Below are 25,625 nucleotides of genomic sequence, written 5' to 3'. Positions count from 1 at the left end.
TTTAACCCCCTTCGCTGCCCGTGTAAAGTGTGACACATGTTGTGCTTCTGTTTTGGCTATTATATTGCCTATATAACTGTTTGTTAAATTGACAAATCTGATACAGTGAATACAATGGTAGTGCTTGCCTCTTCCAGTGCATATGTATGTATGTCTTTATTTGTATAGCGCCATAAAATGTACATAGCGCTTCACAGTAGTAATACATGTCATATAAATAACAAATATAAATAACAGATCATGGGAATAAGTGCTTCAGACATACTGTAAAAGTAACATTAAGGAAGGAGTCCCTGCTCCGAGGAGCTTACAATCTAATTGGTAGGTAGGGAGAACGTACAGAGACAGTAGGAGGGAATACTAGTAAGTGCTTCTGCAGGGGGCCAAGCTTTGTGTCATGTGTCCATGATTATCCAGTGCTACTCATATGCTTCTTTAAGCAGATGTGTCTTAAGGTGGGCATTTCAGAACATGCTGGTGGTGGCAGAGGAAGTGCTTCTCTTACACAAACCACTAAATATATTCATGGATAAGATGTTTTCACTACTTGAAATATGATGCGCTTTTATAAGGTGGTTGCATATGTCATATGTATGCTCTTGTTTATTAAGGTACTTTCATGTGCACGCAGGGCTATGTTGGATCTCTTAAGGCTGCAATCTAAGGCTACGCTTATAGTGCCGGTGACGTCAGGCTGCAGTTGCTGGAAAAATCAAACTGAGATGACTTCCAGTGATCGCGACCAAGACTGCCTTAAGGCAATGTTCGCGTCCATGTGGCGTGCGGGTGCGTGCACATGGAAGCGGGAGTGGGCGTGCGTTGCACAAGAAATCAGGTCAAACTGATTTCTTGGCGCGACAGGCCGGTCACGTGAGTGGTTCGCCTAATGAGGGTGAACCAGCTCCGGGACGCCCCTCGGAACGCCCCCCACGGCCCATCCACCATGACCAGGTAAGCGCCCGCTCACTGACCAACCTCCGCACGGGCGAAGGCCCCATGGACCCAGCCTAACTCAGCAGCTACAATGTATTCTTATATTTCAAACGTAACATTATCTATAGTTACAGTTTACAGCTTTATCTGCTGGGAATATTGGCAACAAATGATCACAAACAGGAAAGTGTTGCAAATACTTGCACTGCTTGGGAGGTGGCTAAAACCTGCTATAGAAATCAAAGGATGCTCAGTATACGAAATCTCCTTAAAAATGGCATTGAGTTGAATATTTTTTTTTTAAATGTAGTAAGTATTATCTAATATTAGAGAACTCATTTTTTTTCTTTTAAACATGTAGAACAGGGGTGTACAAACTTTACCCATGCGCACCCCTACCTGCTCTCCTCTGCGGCTCGCACCCTCCTGCCCCCCCCTGCTCGGCCCCAGTGTCAAATGTCACGCAGGATCATGTGACGTCACGTTACCATGGCAACGTGACCCGCGGCACCATTTGACGCCGGGTTACCATGACGACGTGTCACTAGAAGGTAAGGTAAGGCATGTATTAGTGTGTTATAGAGGCCTCGGACGGTCCCCCGGCATTTAATTTAAATGCCTTGGGGGAGATCGCAGGACCTCTATAACTGCTGCGCCCCCCCAGAAAATCTTGCGCCCCCCAGTTTGGGCACCCCTGATGTAGGATATTGCATGGATTGCTCCTTTAAATGCTACATTTATCATTCATGAAGAAAACTTTTTTGACTTTCTCTTTGCTGAGACTTTCCTTGCAGAGAACACGAGTGTTGTGTCAATAGGACTGTGACCCAAGTGTGTGTATAAAGCCATTAAAAGCCGTGTATTTCATGGGTTTCGCTTGATTAATAATAACTAATACACTTTTACAGACCACCAAACTCTTTAATTGACCACAAAATCATTTGGGGTTTTGCTCCACCGCAGTCTCCTGTCAGCGCAAAGTTTTTTAGGGTTGCTCACCTCTGCTCTTCCTGGGGGATGGGAGGGGGAGGGGTGTGTGTGCTGGAGCTCCTGCAGCTGCTGTATCGTGGAATGTGTCATGCCCCCTGCAGCTCTGGGCTGCCACGTAGTGCAGTGCCCTCTCAATGTTGCAGGCGATGTAAGGGTGTGGTCAAAAGTAAGTATTCGTGGCACTACTCAACATCGCTAATTCTAAAGATGACAACGTATCCAATTCTAATATTTAGTGACAGTGTATACACAATATGATATAGCATAACCAAAGTCTTCAGATAAATGCCCACAGGTACAGCACTCAAAATATGCCCCTCTTCCCCCCCCCCCCCACCCCCATCCCTTACCTTTCCCTCCCATCCCTTACCTTTCCCTCCCATCCCTTACCTTTCCCTCCCATCCCTTACCTTTCCCTCCCTTACCTTTTCCTCCCCCTCCCTTACATTTCCCTCCCCCATCAACATCCTCCATTATATACCCTTTTCTCTTAGGTGCCATTTAGCACTCTGAGTTCAGTTTACTGCCGCATCTTTCATTCTGTGTACCTTTACATTATATACGTTCACATTAAATATTCATTGCAGATTCTCAGTTATTTTTCCTTTTTTGTGTGCTGGGAACTATATTGATTATTAATGTTTGGAAGGGTGAGGGGCCCTGTTCCCGTTGCACCCCTAGCTTAGCTTTGTTCTTCTTTTTTTACTTTATTGAGTGCTGTCTGCTCCCTATATTGTTTATCTATATGGCCATAATATGACCTTTTCTGTGCACCAATGCTGGTGGGGAGTGTCCTAGATTAAGTTCCCAAGGTTAAACTGTGGAAAAAGAGGCATTGCATGCAGCTGCAGACACTAACTCTGTATGGTGTGACCCAATAAAAGTTTCCTTCGGATAAAGTCTTGAATGCCTGCTGGTAATTTCTCTCTGGAGTCTGGACCTTGACCAAGAAATTTATACCTTGACAACAAATAATTGATTATATCTGCTCTAACCCTTTCTCTCAGGTGTTGGCAACACTCTGCCAAGCGAGTTTTTTTTAAGCTGTTTTAATTTAGGAACAATCATTTATTTTTATATATCACTGAGATTACGGCAGATAAGAGAATTTGCAGCCGCCAACCGTGACCTAAATGACTCACGGTGGCTGAGACCCAGGTGATAGAAGGTGACTTGTCCATTGTCCCAAGGTGGGACCACGAGCATTTTAATCTCCGTCTTTCAATTCTCTGACCCCTGTTTATGTTATTGGAGGTTTTTGTTGCGGTTTTCTCGTGTTCATTGATTTTTGTCTGTAGGGAAAAAAATCTAATTTAAAAAAAACCAGGAAAATATATTACACTTTCACAAACAACTTAGTCTGCTGATTCCTACTCTTATCTTCTAATACTTTGAGTACTCGTACTGTAAATCTTCTTACTTACACCTCCAAAGCTGATGTACAGAATATAACGCTTATGATGATTGTCTTCATTGCTAGTGGCATTTTTCTGTGATTTCTATTCATTGCATTTGTTGTGGATCTTCGAACCTACGATCAGTGCATCATTATTTTTTTTTTTTTTTCAAACTTAAATTTGTATTGGGTTTTACAAAGCAAATAATGTGGCACATTCCATTGTTCGGTATCGCAGTACCCACAGTTTTCATCCTTGACCAACTACATTTAATCACAAGACTTGACAAACCTGACCTACATGACTCGGACTGGACAACAACAGGGACACACAAAGGGGGGGAGGGGGGGCAGAGTTGGACGGCTTTGAACTGGCAACATGAGTGTAGCATCCTCGACTGCTCTGATTCTAATGGAATCTTATTATAGTTTGCGGCGTAGCAACTCGGTCTTCCTAACCTATGGTGTATCCTACCTGTCTTCTAACGAAAGTGCGTGAGCCTCACCCCGTCACCGGAGAACGCATTCAGCGCTATTAATGCAGGATCGTGCCGGCATCTACCCCTGGGATGTCTATCTGGGCAATACACGGGGCCCATACTTTGCGGAAATTTGAGCCAGAGTCCTTGACCCAACTGGTCAGCTGTTCCATCTGGCATCATCTTTAAATAACTCTTAACAGTTTATTCTCCAAACAGAAACATAAATGGCGCTCACTAACACTAACCTCTCCATTGCAGAGCCACGCACTGCAGCTCTGCTCCGGCAGCGAAGGGTTAAACGGAAACATTGACATTTTGCCTATCGATGCAAACAGCAGACATATAAAAGTGCAGCCTTGGTGGATATCCGCCCCTGATAGTTACTATGCTGTAGTGTAAAACAATGCTGCAGACGGCTGTATGAGGGAGTGGTGCTGGTATCATGTGCTGTAATGTAGCTGCATCCAGCATGTTCAGTGAAGATTGTCACAATTTTACCTGAAATGTACCCAGTAGCAAAAACTTTCGTTCCCCTGCCAAGGACATCTGTAACAATAGGTTAAGGTGCATTGTTTCTTTGTTGGAACTGGTGCCTGTATGCGCAGCAGTCTAGCCAGAACAGCGTGATACAAGTTCAAATGCCCAGGAAAGAATATCATTATGTAATCAGAAAGAATATTTGTAAAGTAACCACAAAATAATGTCATAGATGGCAAACCTGCTGTTACAGTAATGGCTATATCGAAAAAGAGAAACCAAGCCAGTGCTTGGGGACACGAACGTCATACCTGCTAGGAGTTTTGCAATGAAATAAATCTGTGCCCCATAACATAGAATATAAACCTCTAAACCTCTAAACACTGAGCACAAACCGTCTCAGACACACACACCCCACAACGTCAGATTACAAGCTGGGCAAGGATTGTATACAAAGCAATGCGCCGCTGGCACTTCCGGCAGTGAAGGGGTTAATGTAAGAGGCACTAAGTGAATAGCCAGATTGTTACCACTTTGTAAAAAAAAACTTATTTTTACATATTTTTTTTTTCAATTTCCAACACGAGCTCTGAGGGGTTTAAAAAAAAAAGAATCAGAATTTCAAACTCGGCTATTGTTGCTCAGATGTGAGGACGTCTTGGTAACATTAGCAGAAGCTCATTCACAATACACTTGAGAGACTGGACAGAGCAGGTATTGCAAACTAGTCCTAACGCCAGGTGTAGCCATGGCCTAAAAAGAAATGTGTTAACTTTAAACGCGGAGGATACGTTGGGATGAGCGGCATATGCTCTTTTGCATATTATTAGCACTAATGTCCGTTAAAGCTAACAGCAGCCCGTCTTAGCTTTAGAACAGCACTTAAAGCCTCGTTACGGAGATTTGAAGATCCCTGTTAGCACTTAACGAGATGTTAACTGAAGTTAACATCTCATTATGTCATTAACAAACTTCTTAGGATCTACCACATAGGCTGAGATCCACAAAAGGTGTGAAAACTAGCTCTAATTCATATGAATAGAATTAAAGGTGTGCTAAATGTAGCATCGTTTTGTGGATATGGGCCGTAATCTTAATATCTTGCCCCCTAAGCATGTCCTGCTCTATTTTTTCTTTTTTATGTTTTAGTATCAAATTATTATTTCCCTAATCTCTTGACGTTACCATGGTAATCTTTAGATGGCATCGGGATCTGAAGAGAGCTCCATTTGAACCATCCAAACACAAATATAAAGCTTATGTCTACTGAACGAAGCATCAAATATATATTTTTAAAAAAATGAAAGGGGCAAAAAGAGATTTATTAAAGGAGCAATTACATGGGATTGAAGCAGGGCGTCTCCGGCGCTGAACGCCATTAATTTAAGCTCTGGGGACCTCCTGCTTCTAGAGATACTTACCTCTGTAGTCACTCATTTATCCTTCTTGTTTTGCTGTCTTTTTCGAACCTTTTTTCCCTGAAAGAAAATGGGATACAAATTGTTTGAGGTGTTTACTTTTTTTCGGCAGTCCAATTACATTTAAAATATCAAACAACGTAAGCCCCAAATTAAATGTACTGTAAAGGCCAGACACGCAGCTACACGTCTCGCCAACTCCTCGTGAGCAAGAGAATAAAATCAATATTTCAAACATTATGCATAGATCGCGAAATGGAAAACAAGGTGGTTATTAAAATAGTCAATACCTTTGCTTGTGATTTCCTAATTGTAGAAGCATCTCTTCACTGTGTCCCAGAAAGAAAAGATATTCAATTAGACATTGTACAAGACTTGCCCAGCAGGAGTAAAAACACATGTTTAGTTCTTTTCAAGAAGCTCATCACCAAATCATTATGCAATTCTTAGCTGTTGTTTCCCTCTTTGTTACATCTCCTTTATATTTGTCATAAATGCAACCATTGTACTAGTCAGGTTTTGCTCAGCAGCTTGATTATAGACTTTGCTTTACTCGCATCATGTAATGTAATTTTGTCCCATTTTGTAGGATCTGGTTAATTTATACACCATTACAAAATGCACAATCTTTAGCGAGCTCAAAACCCAACAAATCCTCAATATTATATATTTTTTTATAATTAATACTAATCAACTGCAGTGCTGCTGGGAACGTGACCTTAAATATGCAACAGAAAGCAAAGAAGACGCAATAGACATCTAATGTAACAATCTGACTTTGCGCCAAAACTTGATTGTTATTTTCACTGATTTTTAAAAAGAATTTTTCAAAATATGATTGAAACGGGGGCGCAGCGAATCTCAGCAGGTCAGCACATTGCGCTGGTCCTTTCCAATTGTCTGACTTTGCTGCATTTACACAGTAAACCAGGGAGTGCAACCAGAGGGGGGGGGGGGGGGGGGGAGGTGCAAAGAGGAGCAGGGCATGATGGAGGGGGATGAGAGTCAGCAAGGGGTGGAGAGAAAACAGAGACACAGTGGAGAGCAGTGTACACATGGGGGAGGAGAAAGCAAGGTGAGGAGGAAACGGAGAGATAGCAAAGAGAGGGGATGGATGAGTAGGAGAGCAGGGACTGCTTACAAAGGGGCTTTATAACGGTCCCTACTCACACGGGGACTTTATAACTGTTCCTACTCACACGGGGGCTTTATAACAGTCCCTACTCACACTGGGGCTTTATAACTGTCCCTACTCACAGGGGCTTTATAACTGTCCCTACTCACAGGGACTTTATAACTGTCCCTACTCACACGGGGGCTTTATAACTGTCCCTACTCACAGGGGCTTTATAACGGTCCCTACTCACACGGGGGCTTTATAACTGTCCCTACTCACAGGGGCTTTATAACTGTCCCTACTCACATGGGGGCTTTATAACGGTCCCTACTCACACACGGACTTTATAACTGTCCCTACTCACACTGGGGCTTTATATCTGTCCCTACTCACACGGGGCTTTATAACTGTCCCTACTCACACGGGGGCTTTATATCTGTCCCTACTCACACGGGGGCTTTATATCTGTCCCTACTCACACGGGGGCTTTATAACTGTCCCTACTCACACAGGGGCTTTATAACTGTCCCTACTCACACAGGGCTTTATAACTGTCCCTACTCACACGGGGCTTTATAACTGCCCCTACTCACACGGGGGCTTTATAACTGTCCCTACTCACACAAGGGCTTTATAACTGTCCCTAATCACACAGGGACTTTATAACTGTCCCTACTCACACAGGGACTTTATAACTGTCCCTACTCACAGGAGCTTTAAAACTGTCCCTACTCACATGGGGGCTTTATAACTGTCCCTACTCACACGGGGGCTTTATATCAGTCCCTACTCACACTGGGGCTTTATAACTGTCCCTACTCACACGGGGGCTTTATAACTGTCCCTACTCACACGGGGGCTTTATAACAGTCCCTACTCACACTGGGGCTTTATAACTGTCCCTACTCACACGGGGGCTTTATAACTGTCCCTACTCACACGGGGGCTTTATAACAGTCCCTACTCACACTGGGGCTTTATAACTGTCCCTACTCACACGGGGGCTTTATAACTGTCCCTACTCACACGGGGGCTTTATAACAGTCCCTACTCACACTGGGGCTTTATAACTGTCCCTACTCACACGGGGGCTTTATAACTGTCCCTACTCACACGGGGGCTTTATAACAGTCCCTACTCACACAGGGGCTTTATAACTGTCCCATCTCACACAGGGGCTTTATAACTGTCCCTACTCACACGGGGGCTTTACAACTGTCCCTACTCACACGGGGGCTTTATAACCGTCACTACTCACATGGGGGCTTTATAACTGTCCCTACTCACACGGGGGCTTTATAACTGTCCCTACTCACACGGGGGCTTTATAACTGTCCCTACTCACACGGGGATTTATAACTGTCCCTACTCACACTGGGGCTTTATAACTGTCCCTACTCACACAGGGGCTTTATAACAGTCCCTACTCACACAGGGGCTTTATATCTGTCCCTAGTCACACGGGGCTTTATAACTGTCCCTACTCACACGGGGGCTTTATATCTGTCCCTACTCACACGGGGGCTTTATAACTGTCCCTACTCACGGGGGCTTTATAACCGTCACTACTCACACGGGGGCTTTATAACTGTCCCTACTCACACGGGGCTTTATAACTGTCCCTACTTACATGGGGGCTTTATAACTGTCCCTACTCACACGGGGGCTTTATAACTGTCCCTACTCACACGGGGGCTTTATAACTGTCCCTACTCACACGGGGGCTTTATAACTGTCCCTACTCACACGGGGATTTATAACTGTCCCTACTCACACTGGGGCTTTATAACTGTCCCTACTCACACAGGGGCTTTATAACAGTCCCTACTCACACTGGGGCTTTATAACTGTCCCTACTCACACGGGGGCTTTATAACTGTCCCTACTCACACAGGGGCTTTATATCTGTCCCTACTCACACGGGGCTTTATAACTGTCCCTACTCACACAGGGACTTTATAACTGTCCCTACTCACACAGGAGCTTTATAACTGTCCCTACTCACACGGGGCTTTATAACTGCCCCTACTTACACGGGGGCTTTATAACTGTCCCTACTCACACAGGGGCTTTATAACTGTCCCTACTCACACAGGGACTTTATAACTGTCCCTACTCACACAGGGACTTTATAACTGTCCCTACTCACACAGGGGCTTTATAACTGTCCCTACTCACAGGGGCTTTATAACTGTCCCTACTCACAGGGGCTTTATAACAGTCCCTACTCACACTGGGGCTTTATAACTGTCCCTACTCACACGGGGGCTTTATAACTGTCCCTACTCACACGGGCTTTATAACAGTCCCTACTCACACTGGGGCTTTATAACTGTCCCTACTCACACGGGGCTTTATAACTGTCCCTACTCACACGGGCTTTATAACAGTCCCTACTCACACTGGGGCTTTATAACTGTCCCTACTCACACGGGGGCTTTATAACTGTCCCTACTCACACGGGGGCTTTATAACTGTCCCTACTCACACGGGGGCTTTATAACTGTCCCTACTCACACGGGGGCTTTATAACTGTCCCTACTCACACTGGGGCTTTATAACTGTCCCTACTCACACTGGGGCTTTATAACTGTCCCTACTCACACGGGGGCTTTATAACTGTCCCTACTCACACGGGGGCTTTATAACTGTCCCTACTCACACAGGGACTTTATAACTGTCCCTACTCACACTGGGGCTTTATAACTGTCCCTACTAACACGGGGGCTTTATAACTATCCCTACTCACACGGGGGCTTTATAACTGTCCCTACTCACACAGGGACTTTATAACTGTCCCTACTCACACGGGGCTTTATAACTGTCCCTACTCACACGGGGGCTTTAAACTGTCCCTACTCACACTGGGGCTTTATAACTGTCCCTACTCACACGGGGGCTTTATAACTGTCCCTACTCACACGGGGGCTTTATAACAGTCCCTACTCACACTGGGGCTTTATAACTGTCCCTACTCACACGGGGGCTTTATAACTGTCCCTACTCACACGGGGGCTTTATAACAGTCCCTACTCACACAGGGGCTTTATAACTGTCCCATCTCACACAGGGGCTTTATAACTGTCCCTACTCACACGGGGGCTTTACAACTGTCCCTACTCACACGGGGGCTTTATAACCGTCACTACTCACATGGGGGCTTTATAACTGTCCCTACTCACACGGGGGCTTTATAACTGTCCCTACTCACACGGGGGCTTTATAACTGTCCCTACTCACACGGGGATTTATAACTGTCCCTACTCACACTGGGGCTTTATAACTGTCCCTACTCACACAGGGGCTTTATAACAGTCCCTACTCACACAGGGGCTTTATATCTGTCCCTAGTCACACGGGGCTTTATAACTGTCCCTACTCACACGGGGGCTTTATATCTGTCCCTACTCACACGGGGGCTTTATAACTGTCCCTACTCACGGGGGCTTTATAACCGTCACTACTCACACGGGGGCTTTATAACTGTCCCTACTCACACGGGGCTTTATAACTGTCCCTACTTACATGGGGGCTTTATAACTGTCCCTACTCACACGGGGGCTTTATAACTGTCCCTACTCACACGGGGGCTTTATAACTGTCCCTACTCACACGGGGGCTTTATAACTGTCCCTACTCACACGGGGATTTATAACTGTCCCTACTCACACTGGGGCTTTATAACTGTCCCTACTCACACAGGGGCTTTATAACAGTCCCTACTCACACTGGGGCTTTATAACTGTCCCTACTCACACGGGGGCTTTATAACTGTCCCTACTCACACAGGGGCTTTATATCTGTCCCTACTCACACGGGGCTTTATAACTGTCCCTACTCACACAGGGACTTTATAACTGTCCCTACTCACACAGGAGCTTTATAACTGTCCCTACTCACACGGGGCTTTATAACTGCCCCTACTTACACGGGGGCTTTATAACTGTCCCTACTCACACAGGGGCTTTATAACTGTCCCTACTCACACAGGGACTTTATAACTGTCCCTACTCACACAGGGACTTTATAACTGTCCCTACTCACACAGGGGCTTTATAACTGTCCCTACTCACAGGGGCTTTATAACTGTCCCTACTCACAGGGGCTTTATAACAGTCCCTACTCACACTGGGGCTTTATAACTGTCCCTACTCACACGGGGGCTTTATAACTGTCCCTACTCACACGGGCTTTATAACAGTCCCTACTCACACTGGGGCTTTATAACTGTCCCTACTCACACGGGGCTTTATAACTGTCCCTACTCACACGGGCTTTATAACAGTCCCTACTCACACTGGGGCTTTATAACTGTCCCTACTCACACGGGGGCTTTATAACTGTCCCTACTCACACGGGGGCTTTATAACTGTCCCTACTCACACGGGGGCTTTATAACTGTCCCTACTCACACGGGGGCTTTATAACTGTCCCTACTCACACTGGGGCTTTATAACTGTCCCTACTCACACTGGGGCTTTATAACTGTCCCTACTCACACGGGGGCTTTATAACTGTCCCTACTCACACGGGGGCTTTATAACTGTCCCTACTCACACAGGGACTTTATAACTGTCCCTACTCACACTGGGGCTTTATAACTGTCCCTACTAACACGGGGGCTTTATAACTATCCCTACTCACACGGGGGCTTTATAACTGTCCCTACTCACACAGGGACTTTATAACTGTCCCTACTCACACGGGGCTTTATAACTGTCCCTACTCACACGGGGGCTTTAAACTGTCCCTACTCACACTGGGGCTTTATAACTGTCCCTACTCACACGGGGGCTTTATAACTGTCCCTACTCACACCGGGGCTTTATAACTGTCCCTACTCACACGGGGGCTTTATAACTGTCCCTACTCACACAGGGGCTTTATAACTGTCCCTACTCACACGGGGGCTTTATAACTGTCCCTACTCACACGGGGGCTTTAAACTGTCCCTACTCACACTGGGGCTTTATAACAGTCCCTACTCACACGGGGGCTTTCTAACTGTCCCTACTCACAAGAAAAGGAAGTAGCATTTTTTTGGTGAAGTTGGATCTGCAGCTGACCGGCTGGTTCCTTTGGTCAGCGGATCAATCTTAAAAACGACAATTTGCGGTTCACAGATTTTTTTAAATTATTTTTAGAATTACAAATACACTTTGCGGATTCAGCGGATTCAGCGGATTCAGCGGATTGGGTTCTACAAATCAGTGAATGGATTGCGTCCAGTGGCGGTTTTTGATAAATCCGCACGGATTAAAACCGACCAAATCCGTTTGCGGATTTTACACCCCAAAATGGATTTTGGAGAGAAAATGCGATAACATCCGGGACACAGATTGCAGCAGATTCTCCCATCTCTAATCCCAGGAATAGACAAACTGGAGAGAAGCAAGGCACTCTAGCAAAACGTTTAATGAAAAATGCACAGAGATAGCAGCCGTTTATTGTGTGAGTACCCGGCTTCTCTCCAGTGTGTCCATGCATGCTTCGATCGGATGTTGGGACGCTCTCGATATTCTGATGCTGGAAGCTCAGTGTTACTATTTTTATTTTGAGTGCCAGGTCTTCCCCCGTGTTGTCTTCCTCGCAAGGACCCAACCTGCTCCCGAATAAAATTTCCATGCAAAGTGAATCTAATGAAATCCTTTATCAAGACAAAAGAAAGGATCAAGTTGCCATGATCTGTCATTAACATCCTAATACTGTACGGTCTCAGCTTTATTGCAAAATAAACCCGAAGAGTTGAATTACTGCATAATATACAAGGTTCTGTATGCATGGGCTTATTTCAAATCAAATGGGATTTATTAAGAGCGGGGAAAAGAAATCTCAGCGGAAATTCCTTTCAGGACTCTTCCCAGAATTCCTGATTCATAAAACATTCATCACAACCCAAGCCTTGTCCATCAAGTGTGTACTGCAAATAATTAGTGTTGGACCGGGTCTTACTATTTTTAAAAAAACGGGTAACGGGTACCCGGCCAAAATCAAATGATCTACCTGGTCGGGTACCCAGTTGGCAATTTCCTGGGGGTGGAGGAAGACTGCGGAAACATCTAGGCAGGTCAGCTGAGGTCCTGTAGCGGTGACAGCATCAGCAGTGTATGTTCAGCCCGCGCGGGAGCTGAGGACTCCATAGCCGTGTGAGCTGGGGAACCATGTGACCAGAGTAGGAGCAGAAGCGTTCCTATTGAACAGCCAGCTGTCACATGGTTCCCCAGCTCACACTATTATGGAGTCCTGCAGCTCCCGTGCCGGCTGAACATACACTGCTGATGCTGCCACCGCCACAGGACCTCTGCTGACCTGCCTAGATGTCACCACCGTCTTCTTCACGGGTCTTCCTCGCCTTCCGTCGCTGACAGCAGGTAAGTAATTATGTAGTTTTCAGCTACCCTGACATTACCCGGCACTGGGTATTACCTGGCGCCGGGCCCACTTCTCAGTTGCCGGGTCTTGGTAATTTCCGGGTAGCTGAAAATCCGCCTTGTACCGGGTAATTCCGGGTACTCGGTACATCACTACAAATAAAGTTTCTTCAAATGCTAGTGTAAGTTACAGGTCTCTTCTTAAAGTTTACTTCACCTGTACACCTGTAAAATGTGGGGCTTGAAAGATTCTACACACTATCATATCTTTCCTCTCGTGTTGGTTAGTTCCATAATAAGTACCACAGCCTTTAATACAGTACATTGAAAATGCTCCTAATTAAAAAGGAGGTAAAACCGTTAATATTAATTGACAAACTTGTTTTCTGGTCTTGCATGTTGTCTGAACATTCTGCATTACTGGGCCATGGTAATTAGCTAACTTCTTTGAAGGCCTTGTAACGTCTGTACAGACATTGTATTGGTCTTCATTTGACTGGTTGGACGTATTGTCATGCAATATTGCTTTCTGGAGCGTGAATCAATGCCAGGGAAAGTTAGAAGAGCTTGATTTGCAGTTCTTAATTTCTTTGTTACCAATTTCATAGCTGGAAAAGAAATAAACAGGATGACATTTTACAATTAGTCAGAACTTTCTGCTTTAACGTACCGGAAAGGGCATTTAAACGAAAACGTGAATTCTGTGCATTCAATCTAACAGTAAATATAATTGCAGGCATCTTTATTATCTGACCACACTTTCTTTCTCGTCTTTGGCTCAAGCCGCGCTGACTTTTTAAGTGTCACAGATGTCTTTGTAAAGAGGACATCTGGTGCTGTGTAAAGGCTGGAAATAAAGTGCTAGTGCGCGAGAGGCTCACCTTGTCAGCGAGCAGTAGTTTCACGGAAGGCTGTCTGCCATTTTTTAGATGCTGTTCTTAAATCAGTTTTTTTTTTTATTGAAAATCAAAGTCTATAACGCAATAAATAAGCTGTTCAGATTTTATTCTTCCAAACACAACCTGTCCCAGCAGAGGGTCAGTTGGAACACACTGTGCCTGAAGGTTTGGAGGCAGGTACCTGAAGGTACAGTACAATCCATTATATTTAATTTCTAGAAAGCACATTTTTGTTGGTCACCTTTTCACATTCCCTGTCTTCCTTTTGTCCCTTGACTTGTACTTTTCTATTTTATGTTGTTTTGCTCGAGGGATACCTCTCCAAATTGATTGTGTGAGTTACAAGGGTTAATTCCAGGGCATATTGGCAACATTTTAAGCATTTTTTTCCCCCCAAATTCAATTCCTTGCAAAACGTGTCCCCAACCTCAAAGAGCTAATAATGTCATCAAATTAGTCATATTTAAGCACAATATCCACACTTACTATGGATTTAAATGGTTAACTATGCTGGCTCCCACAGAGTAAGCCCACCCAGTTCTGCCTGGTGACAGTGAAGTGAGAGTAGGGTGTATAAATAGTGGGGGAGAAGGTTGAAGAAGTTAAGTTCCTTGAGGAGTTCACAGTGGAGGGACCTCACTGTGTATAGTCTACATAGGTTTGTGTATAGATAATCCTATAATAAGGCAGATATACTCTTTCTTGTTTTTTAGTTGTGTACAGTGCCCTTGCCAGCTAGTGTGTATACAAGTGGTTCATCTTTACTCTCCTGGATCACCTGGAGGAAGCCTATGCCCAGAAGGGGCTCCCCAAACTGTAACCCCAAAGCAGTGCGCTGCCCTTTTTTCTACCTAACCCCAAAGCATGGCAGGATCTGCCCAACTGGAGGGTCCCTAGCTAACTCTAACCCAGAAGTCCATGAGGTGGCATTCAGTACCCGACACAGGGATACTGAGAACAGTATGAGAGGAGAGGGAGTAATGCCCAGAATGGGTCTCAATGGGATGAAGCCCTACAGACACTACCCAGGAAAGGAATCAGTTAGGTAACACAAGATGAACAAAGCCTTAGCACCTCTCTAGCGAGCCGAGTGGGGTGGCTAGGGAAGAGAAAAGAAACGGTACAAACAGTGGAGAGAACAAAGACTGTACATATTGTAAAGTATATGATGTGACTGAGTACTTATCTACGGCCATAAATATAGCCCCTGTTTGTATGAATAAAGTTCCTGGCGCCCATCATTACATTTTCAACGCCCAGCCTGCACAAATCAAGCACCCTGACAAGGTAACACAGTGTGAGCACAGTCACGAAAATAGACAACTGATGTCAACTCCTTAGGAGCCGGGCAAGGAGGGTTACAATATTTGCAGCACTAAGCGCATCTAACAATTGAAAGAATTCTGCAAGAGAATATAGCAATTTTCGCGTATTTTGTAAATTAGTATATTAAAGGAAATTGTAATGCACGGTGACGCAATGCACGGTGACGCAATGCACGGTGAATCGTCTGCCAGCCCGGATTGGGCAGCAGGTGGTTGGTGACCTCATGCGAAAGGTTCTCACATCTGTGAGTGCTGAATTGTTTAGAAGTTCGGCACCTCTGCGAGATGAGTATGGGAGGTTCTCTTCTGTATTGCTGTGTGAACCAAAAATAATTCCATTGGGGCTGCAATCCCTGTGCTGCTAATGTGGACCGGAGCACTGAACCATAATGACCATTTAGTACTGACAAGGGACCTTATAGTTACACCTTAGTGCCATTTATGTCTAAAGTAAGTTGCTGCTAGCTGAATCTCAACATGGAACAATATTAACCCATTCTGTGATGGAGGGATCTTCAATGTTTAAAAGATAATTTACCTAAATATGCTTCACTGCAATTAATACCAATGTGGCCACCATGAGGTTAACCATCTCATACCCTGCACAGTCCCTCCCTAGTATGTGCTTAACTAGGCTTCAGGGGGTGTCCTACAGTATGCGTGGCTGGGTTTGAGAAGGAAGGCACCGTACAGCTGTGAGCAACAACTAGAGGTAAACTAGAAGCAGCAGCAAGAAGTGGTCATCAGTCAGGTCACCAGCCCGGTCACCAGCCCGATCATCAGGCCCAAGGACGGTGTACTGGGACAATGGGCGGTACACGGAGTTTGTGAGTGGAGGGGATGTGAGGAATGCCCTCATCCAGCTACAACTGGAAGCCTTTACCTGGTAGCCACCCAACACCCTTAAGGCTAAGTCCCCAGTGGCTGCTGCTGTGCGTGGTACGGCGTGCGCGACACACACCAGAGCACAGCCCTCTATGGGGGCAGGCCCCTCTCGGCGTGCGTGCACGCACAAGGCACAATGCGCGACCGCCTTGGCCAAAAGCCAAGATATTTGTATTTTGGCGTGGCTTACGGGCATTGGCCACGTCATGGTGGCGTTTCAGCCAATGAGAGTGAACCAGCCGTGTGACGTCATGGCCGCGCTGCTGCCATGCCCCCGACCCCCCGCCGAATCTCCCGCTCTCCACTTCAAGCACAGGCCACGGCTGAAACGGGTGCACGCACCGCCAGACGCTCTGGCGCGCATGCAGCTGTGATCACTGGGGCCGCAGCCTAAGTAGTGTACACCTGGTTTACAAAAACCAGGACTGGACTAACAAGTTGAAGTTTGGACTTTGTTCAATAAACCCCTCTGAGGTCATCGTGTAGCTAGTCTGGCCAGTGACTGCACCCAGCTTTCCTCCTCAAGGCTAAACTGAAATGAGAAATAACCCCTTTATTTGCCAAAGAGAGTTGCGATAAGTTGAAGTGAAATCAAAATACTACAGCAAATATAATTAATAGTTAGAATGTGTGGCAATTGTCTCACTTAACGAATGCATTATTCATTATTACCTGTTCTTCAATCCACTTAATTACTTGTTTAAGATGTTTTATTCGCTCGGGTTTAATGAGCAAAACTTAATTAACTCCCTTTCTCAGGCTTCAAAGTGATAAACAAACACGAGACACCCATTTGTATAAACTTAGGGATTCATTTATGCATTTAGTTTTTTATTCATTCATAACCATGAAACCAAAATCCTACCAAATCTAGCAAAATAATTCATTCCATCCCATAGAAGCGGCATGGCAACAATGTAAGGCCTCTGCCACAGTGGAAGCGGGCGTGCGCGCCTTGGTGCAGCGCACGCACGCAAGCCTGCAGCAGGAGAGATGTCCTTTCCTGCAAGCAAGGTGACAGTGTCACGCTTGTGCTCTCCTCACAAGCGCAGGGAAAAGGGGAAGGACCCGTTAGCGAGGTGGGGAGGCCGCAGGGGATATGAAGGGAGTAAGTTGCCGTGCAGCTAGGGATCGGCGCACATAGTCACGTGACCGCGCCGCGCGCATGAGAATGCGCGACGCGTCCGGAGGTGCGGTGCCTACTCAGAGACACGAGTGATCCAGTTGCATGTGCACGCATGCTCTGACAGCAGAGCGGGAGTGCGCGCGTTCTCAGGCACCAACGCGGGGGTTGCTGGGAAGCCAATGCTTCAGCACAGGAGACAGGAACAGACCGCTGCATGACAATAGCAGCCGGTCTCAGGCAACAAGGAGCTGAAGTCAACAAGGAGAGTACTCCGCTTCAGCACAGGAGACAGGAACAGACCGCTGCGTGACAATAGCAGCCGGTCTCAGGAAACAAGGAGCTGAAGTCAGTAAGGAGAGTACTCCGCTTCAGCACAGGAAACAGGAACAGACCGCTGCGTAACAATAGCAGCCGGTCTCAGGAAACACGAATAACAAGCCAGGGGCTTGTGGCAGAACAGTTGGTGACATCCAGGAAGGACTATGCTCGGCAGGGAGCATTGTGGGAAGGCAGTACTTAAAGGTCAGTGAACCAATAGCAGAAGGGGCGTGTGACAGTATTGCTTTAGTGAGTGAATCCAGGCTGCAGTAAATATCAGGGGAAGTGTTCCAGGACTGCACAGACTGTAAGGCAAGGCAAACAGTAAACTGAGAAGTGGATTCCTTACAGACAGGGAGGTGCGACTGTGACGTCACAGAGCTGGTTCGCCCTCATCGTGCGAACCGCTCACGTGACCCGGCCGTCACGCGGGAAATTCAAACTTGCCTGTCGCGTCAAGCACCGGTCGCCCCGTCGTGCTTGTGCATGCGTTCGCACTATACATTAATACATTGGGGTCCTAGTGTTTGTTTTCAGCGCGAGCTACATCGCTCGCTCCGTCTCCTCACTGTGGACGCAGCCTAACGGAGTCTGGTGAATGAATTTATCTAAAGTGAGACTCCATTTGCCCAGATATACTTGAAAACGAGGTAACTCTCAATGTATTACTTCCTGGTATAACATTTTATAAATAAATAATTTAGCCATCTAAAGACCTAATACTGCTGTGTTTTGCTTGTGTGTCCCTTCTGCATCACATTTCTATGTCGTACAGGTCTCGATTGAATTATTAATTAGTGTCAATTATTGTGCAGAATTTAGATGGGTGCGGTATTTATTCAGAGGGAACAATACAGCAGCAATTCCAAAAAAGAGATGGGAGAGTTTTTTTCACCTAAATTTGATGGAGCTCGAAAAATGCTGCCACATGTTATTTCTCCACATTTCAATATTCAAAAACTCCAAATGAGAGAATATTCAAAAAGTTTGTGGAAACAAATCAAAGAAAATGAAAAAAAATAAAAATTGGGAGAACGTTAAAAAATGTGCACCACAAAAACAGAGGGGAAATGTGAAAAATTTGAGAATATTTCAAAAATTTGAAATACTGTAAATGAAAATAATATTTTGAAAATGAGAAACTATTCAAATATTCAGGAAAAGTATTCAGAATATATTTTCCAAAAATGCTAAAGAAGAAAAAAAAAAGGGGACTGGGTTATTGTGATGTTTGCCTATGTCCAGTTATTGGGCCACAGTAGAAGATGGAGATTAGAAAACCAGAGTCTATTTCATATTTGAGACCTTGCAAAGGTGTTTTATATCAGCATAACTACCCCCCCAAAAAGTAAATCTGAACCCTGAGGATCAGTACATATACATAGCAATGGGGTAGCTGTATTACTAGTCTGCATGTGCCTGTGATGCCATTGGGCTCTTTGACACTATCAGAGACACGATTACAACAAACTAGAGATGAACAAAAACAGAAATCAAAACCTTACATTCCAGAACCTAATACCCATAAGGTTAGTTAGAAAGAAAACCAAAACACCAGGCTATTTGGCCATAACTTGAATGTGTTCTTTTTTTAATAAGTAACTTTTTTTGTTGTCCTTATATATGTTTTTCTTGTATCTGAAAAGGACAGAGAAGCAGAGTAAAATAATACTTATGGGAATACATTATGGGTAAACGTTTCGATAGAATGTTCGAACTGTAGGTGAAGCAATCATTGGCAATGAAATATATATCTACATGTACGGTACGGGAGTTATGAATGTGCTTGAGCTAGGTTGGAAGAACATAAAATACTGTACCATCTATTAAATATATTTTAGAAGGGAAATTCCCATTGTATTAATCGATTAACTGGTACAAGACATCCGGTGTTACCCATGACAGAGCCCCAAATGTACCATCGCTGCTACATTTTCCTCCGTTAGGTAGAAGTCCTTCCCTTTTTGTAACAGTTGTGTTGCGGGCATTTACACAATGAGACTTTTAGGGCTGATTTGCAGAGCTATAAAACAATGTTCTCTAAGTTCTGCTGGCAGAGAAAGGAATTCAATTATTAATTAAACAATAATGGTTACAGTGTAACATGTCTGAGTACTATTTGATTTCAGTAAACAGTACGTTACTTCACATTTAAGATATTTCCTTCCAGCATTTTGTTTCCGAGCGAGTTATCCCTCATGAGAATCATTACATGCATAAAGCAGGATGGTGTTTTCCTGAAGAGAGCTTCGGGAGCTTCCATCAGGTGTGATGTCAGACACAGTTCCATGCGGCCCTTGCTTCTCTTCCACTTCCCTGCACTGACTAGTCTGAAATTGCCCCGGTCAATGACAAAAAAAAGTGAACGAAGTTCCCCTGTGGTGTAAAAATCAATATCTGCGCTGGCCACAGCCTTGTCATACAATACAGCAGGAGCAGTGTATTATGGATCGCACTTACTGTAGGATGTTGGAGTAATATACAGTAGATGGGAACTATTTGCACAGTGTTAGATGTGTTAATGTGTATGTAATAACAAGTAGTTACTCAATAAAAGCATCTTCATTTACATTGCTTATAGAGAGGTTTTTGACCCTTTTGTAAAAGTATGCAGGCGGTTCCCCAAATACAAATCACAGCTTGAAAAGGGAGTTTTGAGAGAGAAAACCCTGGGGAAATGTGCTAATTTAAATCATTGGAAGATACTTTGCATATTCAAATGAGGTTATTTCCCAGATATCTCAGGTATCTTCACAGATATCTCAGGTATCTTCACAGATGCCCATGTGTTGTATAGAGGAGGATATTGGAAGGTATGTATGTCAGTGGGTATTCTGTCTGTGCTAACTCATTGGTTGACACATCATTTCAGCAGTAATTATCCCTGGATCAAAGGGTCATCCACTTATGAGCTCTATCTATTCACAATGAAGCACAGACTGATTCACACTTGCAAACAACAGGAGCCTTATTCAAAACCCTACATGAGGTTAATATCACACTTTGTGCAACTGTATGTTTACATATTAATCAGGCTTGTTAAATAAATGTGCTGTAACTGAGCCTATTAGACATACTGTGCAGCAGTCATACAATCTTTCTGAAAACAAAGTTATAATTAAGGAGTCTTCGTGACCAAGTAATCTTAATAAAACTCCTTTATCCAGAAGGACGAACAAATAAATTCCATTAGCCGTACATCGCATAGTTCCCGTTTCCTGTGCAATGGGATGCTCACCCAATGAGTTAAGCTTTGTTGCTTAACTTCCAGAGTTTATATAGCAGTTATCAACTGAAAAACAAAAAAACAAAACAAGTTACTCCCATCAGCTGAAAGTTCTGTGTCATTATTATGGAACCGTGTTATGTCTACATGAGATGCCTCTTTGGGTATATAAGTACAGTAAATGTCATGTAGCCTTGAGCCCCTAGACGATAAGGTGGCGTGACCTCCGGGACTAGGCTCTGCGTGTTCTTTTCAGCTCTGCGGAACGGCTGCTTCCCGAGATACCTTTTGTAGGTACTGCTGGTACTTCCAGGTTCTTAAATTGCATGATGTCGTGGCTTCCTATTGGCCCGTGTGCTGCAGGAGATTTCCACCTCTCTTGTTTTCCCAGCAGGGGATGGTACCGTGGGCACCTTCGGAGGTATATATCTTGGGAACAAAGGGCTGCCCAGAGCTGAAATTAAGGTGGTTCACCCCCGGTGACCCCCTGCTTCCCACCTGGGCAGAATCACACCTCGTGATAATATAATGTTAAATAAATGAGGTTTTGCTGGAACTTTCCCTTACGTGGCTGTTGTGGCCATCTTGATTCCTGGCAGCCTCCTACTTAAGGCTGCACTTCCTTCTGAAGTGGTCGAACAAAGTTTCCTGTTTGTCTTCAGTTCCAGCTGTGTTACTGTGTACTTCCTGTCCTCTTGTCTGTGAATTCCCTGTTGCCGACCCCTGCCTGACCCCAACTTTGCACCTTGCCGTTTGCCTTGATCCTCTGCCTGCATCTCGACTACAATTACTCTAAACCGGACTCTGTCCCCTGGCTCTGGTCGGTGAATATATATCCCTACATTAGCCCTGTGGGTCCACTTCCTGATCCGAGACGAGCGCCATTATAAAGATGCACATTACAAAATAACTTGAATGGAAAACACTTGGATACACCGCTTCATACACCCGGTAAACTCAGGTTGCAAAACCGGTCTGTCAGAATATTACTAGCCTAATGGGTTTCCTAAAACATGTATTATTTTTAGCAGGGGGTGATGATAACATATTGGAACCCATATCCTTCTAACAGGATGCTTCTCTTCTGTTTTTAGGCACTGCTGTGATGCACATGGAAGCATTTGATGCAGATGACCCCACAACGAATAATGCGATACTGCGCTACAGTATAATCAAACAGACTCCTGACGAGCCATCCCCAAACATGTTCTACATCGATCCCGAGAAGGGTGAAATTGTCACGGTGGTGTCGCCAGCACAACTGGACCGTGAGGTAAGTGACGTGTTAATTACGACAAGCTTCTCCCTCCAGTGTTTTGGGCGACAGAAAATCTACTGGTTCAAATGAGTGTATGTAACGAGCCCAAAATAACTCAGTCGGTGTCCCAGATCTATAAAAGGATGGTAAGCTTTAGCACACCTTTTGTGGGAGTAACAGCGGGCTAAAGCTTAGCACCATTTAGTGAATCTGGGCCAGGGTTGTTATTGTAAATAGAGATGTGCATGAGATTTTGGGTTTTTTTTTACCGACTGACCGTTTGGCGGCTTTACTAGCGATTCGCCAAGTATCCAGGCAATGAGCATTACAATTTCACTTGATGTGCTAATTTTCTAAATTCTCTACAATCGTTAGATTTGCTGAATGCAGAGACTATACTGTAAATATTGCACACGCTATGTGTCGCTCACTTGCTGGTAATAGGTTTCTAAAAGCGTACGAAATTTCAAAACCTTAAACTAATTTTGAAACATTAATAGCCCTTTGAGGCTTGTCGAAACGTTTAGCAAAAATGCTAAATAAAATTTAAAAAAAGGTTGCGTTTTAGGATTGTTTTACTCATCTCTGTAACTCATTTAGTGCCAGAGAGGCCTATAACATAATTACATTTAATGTTAAGTTTTACATTTGCAAGCCAATACTCATCTCATACAATCTCAAACTGTGTTTAATTTCTCACAATTAATAATGAATAATAATAACACGGAAAGAAATAATAACAATGATTTATTTTTTTACCAAATCTTCACCGGTGTATGAAACCCAAATCACTGCTGAAGGGTGTAGAACATGAATAGACTGTGTGACAAATTCACAATAAAGAGACATACAGTATGATCTACTGTAGGCAGTGTTTGTATCAGTCGCTTTACTGGCAGTGTCGCTAGTAATTTATTGCTTCGTATTGTGTTGCAGGCGCATCGGGTTAAGTGTATCACAACACAAAGATTTGGTGGTGCTGTAAGGGAGCATTGTTTTTAGTGCGAAACTAACAGAACACCCTCCTACTGTCTCTACTTACCACTTCGATTGTAAGCTCTTTGGGGCAGGGACTAATGTCCGCATTGTTACTTTCATGTATGAAGTGCTTAGTCCCACTATGTACTGTATTACAGTTGCAGGAGCAGCTCAGTGAGTAAAGACACTGACTCTGGCACTGAGTTTGAAGTAGGGGAACCTGGTTCACTTCCCGGTCTTGTGACCTTGGGCAAGTCACTTTATCTCCCTGTGCCCCTGGCACCAAAAACATAGAGTGTAAGCTCCACAGGGCAGGGACTTGTGCCTGCAAAATGTCTCTGTAAAGCGCTACGTAAAACTAGCAGCGCTATACAAGAACGTGCTATTATTATTATTATTATTATTATTATAATATTATGTCACGTGTATGTGGCGCTATGTACATGGATTGCGCAATATAAATAAAGACATACATACTTTGGGCCCAATGGTTTAGTGGGAGCCCTAATCTGTAAAATGTATATTGGTGAAAAGAAACAAGTAATGGATGTTGTACAAGTAGCTATTTATACTTCCTAGGACTGACTCATCCATCTTCGAGATAAGTCGCAAACAGAACACTTTCTTCTTCAACTGTAGCGGATTATGAACCATTTGAAAAATTAAAACATGCTACAGTAACTAAGTAATAGCACTGATTTGACCTCCAGACTAATGCTGTTTACATTCTGTTATTTTCTACTCTTTAAAGCAAATGTAAAATATATACATCTAGCTCAAAGAGCCATTAAAAAATGATTAGTGTTTAGTACAGTATGTGGCCAGCAGAATGTTTTGGGATGTAGTGCAATATAAAATAACACAACCAAAAAGTAGAAATGGATAATGTTAAGTCAAATAGTGATATATCCCACCCCAGCCTTTAATGATATTATTAAATTGAGCCTCGTCAGTTTGCAAAAGAAGTTTAGTTTATCAAGAGGCCGATTATCCGTGGTTGCAGGATGCATTACAAAGTGTATACTGTAACTTCACATTAAATTGAGTTATCTAGTAAAGTTGAGTCCAATTTTCCAGGATCTCCATGCATTTTGGGCAAAACTTTTGCCCAAGCGATTTGCCAAGCTGGTGAGTAGAGAGACGCACCAATTGAGCACTCTGCTTAACTGGTGTCTCCTCTCCTTTCCTTTCCTCTGATCTCCAGCAAACGCCCTCTTTCAGGGACTGGCATCTTAAGAAGGCTTAGTGGGAGGAGCGAGCATGTGACTCCAAGGAGCATTGTCGCATGCTAAAGCAGCTCCGTAAACGGACTGAATAAAAAGACAAAATAACCTCCCCAAAATACTTAAGCAAAAGACAAATACAACAACTAAACAACATTAAGGATGCCTCCAAAAAAATGGAAGGACTACTTCCAGCAAGGTTTCATGATTTTTTCAAAGGGGGAACTTACCTCCGGCAGAATCTACAGATGGCAGGTCTTCCCCCTGACCTCCTCGGATGTCCTCCGCCTCGGACCCAAAGAAAGAGGAAGGTCCAGGAATAAGAAAACAAGACCTGGAAGAATACATGGAAGGTAGAAAGGCTGGGAATGGAACTACGAGAAGAAGGACACTGGAAGATATTGAAAATAGAGAGTGCAGACAAAATCTTCCAACCGTAATGTCCCAAAAATGGTGAAAGTGACGGACCTACAATCATGGTTAAAGAGATTGTTTCTTGCTTTAGACTCGACACTGGAAGAAGGTTCCCTGACTATGGATAGGGCCCAAAACTCAGTGATCCAAAAAAATAGGGATGTGGTTGTTAAATGACATTATTACACCACTAAAGAAAGAATTGTAAACGGATGCAGAAATGCAGGTGATATCATCTTAGAAAATTCACCAACTGTATACAGATCTTCAGCGATCTCTCGAGAGTGACTGAGAGAGAGCTGCGTCCCATTACTACACTCCTGCGGGAGAGCGGAGTTTGACATAGATATGGGTTTCCCTTCAGGTTGGTAGTGAACAAGGAGGGGAGACAATTCTACACAGCCTGGGTTTGAGAGGAAGGGAGGGAGGGAGGGAGACCGCCCCAAGTTCACGACGACGACACAGGGGGCAAAAGCACGGGGGGGGGGGGGGGGGATCGAGAAGGCAGTTCTACGGCACCATGACACTAATGCTAAGAAATGACTCATCTAAACAAGAAGAGATCCACACTTTGCTGACAAGGAAAGAAAAAGAGTTTTTATAGAGCGAACCCTGTCCTCCATATCAATGTTGAAGTAAACCCTAAGAGTCCACACGAGGCCGGAGCCCTTCAAATAGCACCTATCAATTAAGGCAGAAAGCTGGATGCAGGATTGTTGGAATAGGGTTGGTTGGGATGTCCCGACTGAGGCGTGCCTGGGATTGGAGAACCCGACCCCAGGTCTTTAT

General features: G+C 44.4%; 1 protein-coding gene across 3 annotated transcripts in view; it reads left to right on the top strand.

The window, feature by feature from the left end:
- Window positions 1–25,625, top strand: part of CDH13 (cadherin 13) — a 423,340-nt gene that overhangs the window by 256,307 nt on the left and 141,408 nt on the right. For all 3 annotated transcript variants that reach the window (XM_075576708.1, XM_075576709.1, XM_075576710.1), the window contains one exon: window positions 22,058–22,236. In XM_075576708.1, coding sequence (XP_075432823.1) covers window positions 22,058–22,236 — 179 coding nt within the window. The remainder of the gene's footprint in view (window positions 1–22,057; window positions 22,237–25,625) is intronic.

The sequence above is a fragment of the Ascaphus truei genome, chromosome 19 (genome assembly GCF_040206685.1).
Source record: "Ascaphus truei isolate aAscTru1 chromosome 19, aAscTru1.hap1, whole genome shotgun sequence".
Taxonomy (NCBI): Eukaryota; Metazoa; Chordata; class Amphibia; order Anura; family Ascaphidae; genus Ascaphus; species Ascaphus truei.
This window is presented reverse-complemented; position numbering and strand designations above follow the sequence as displayed.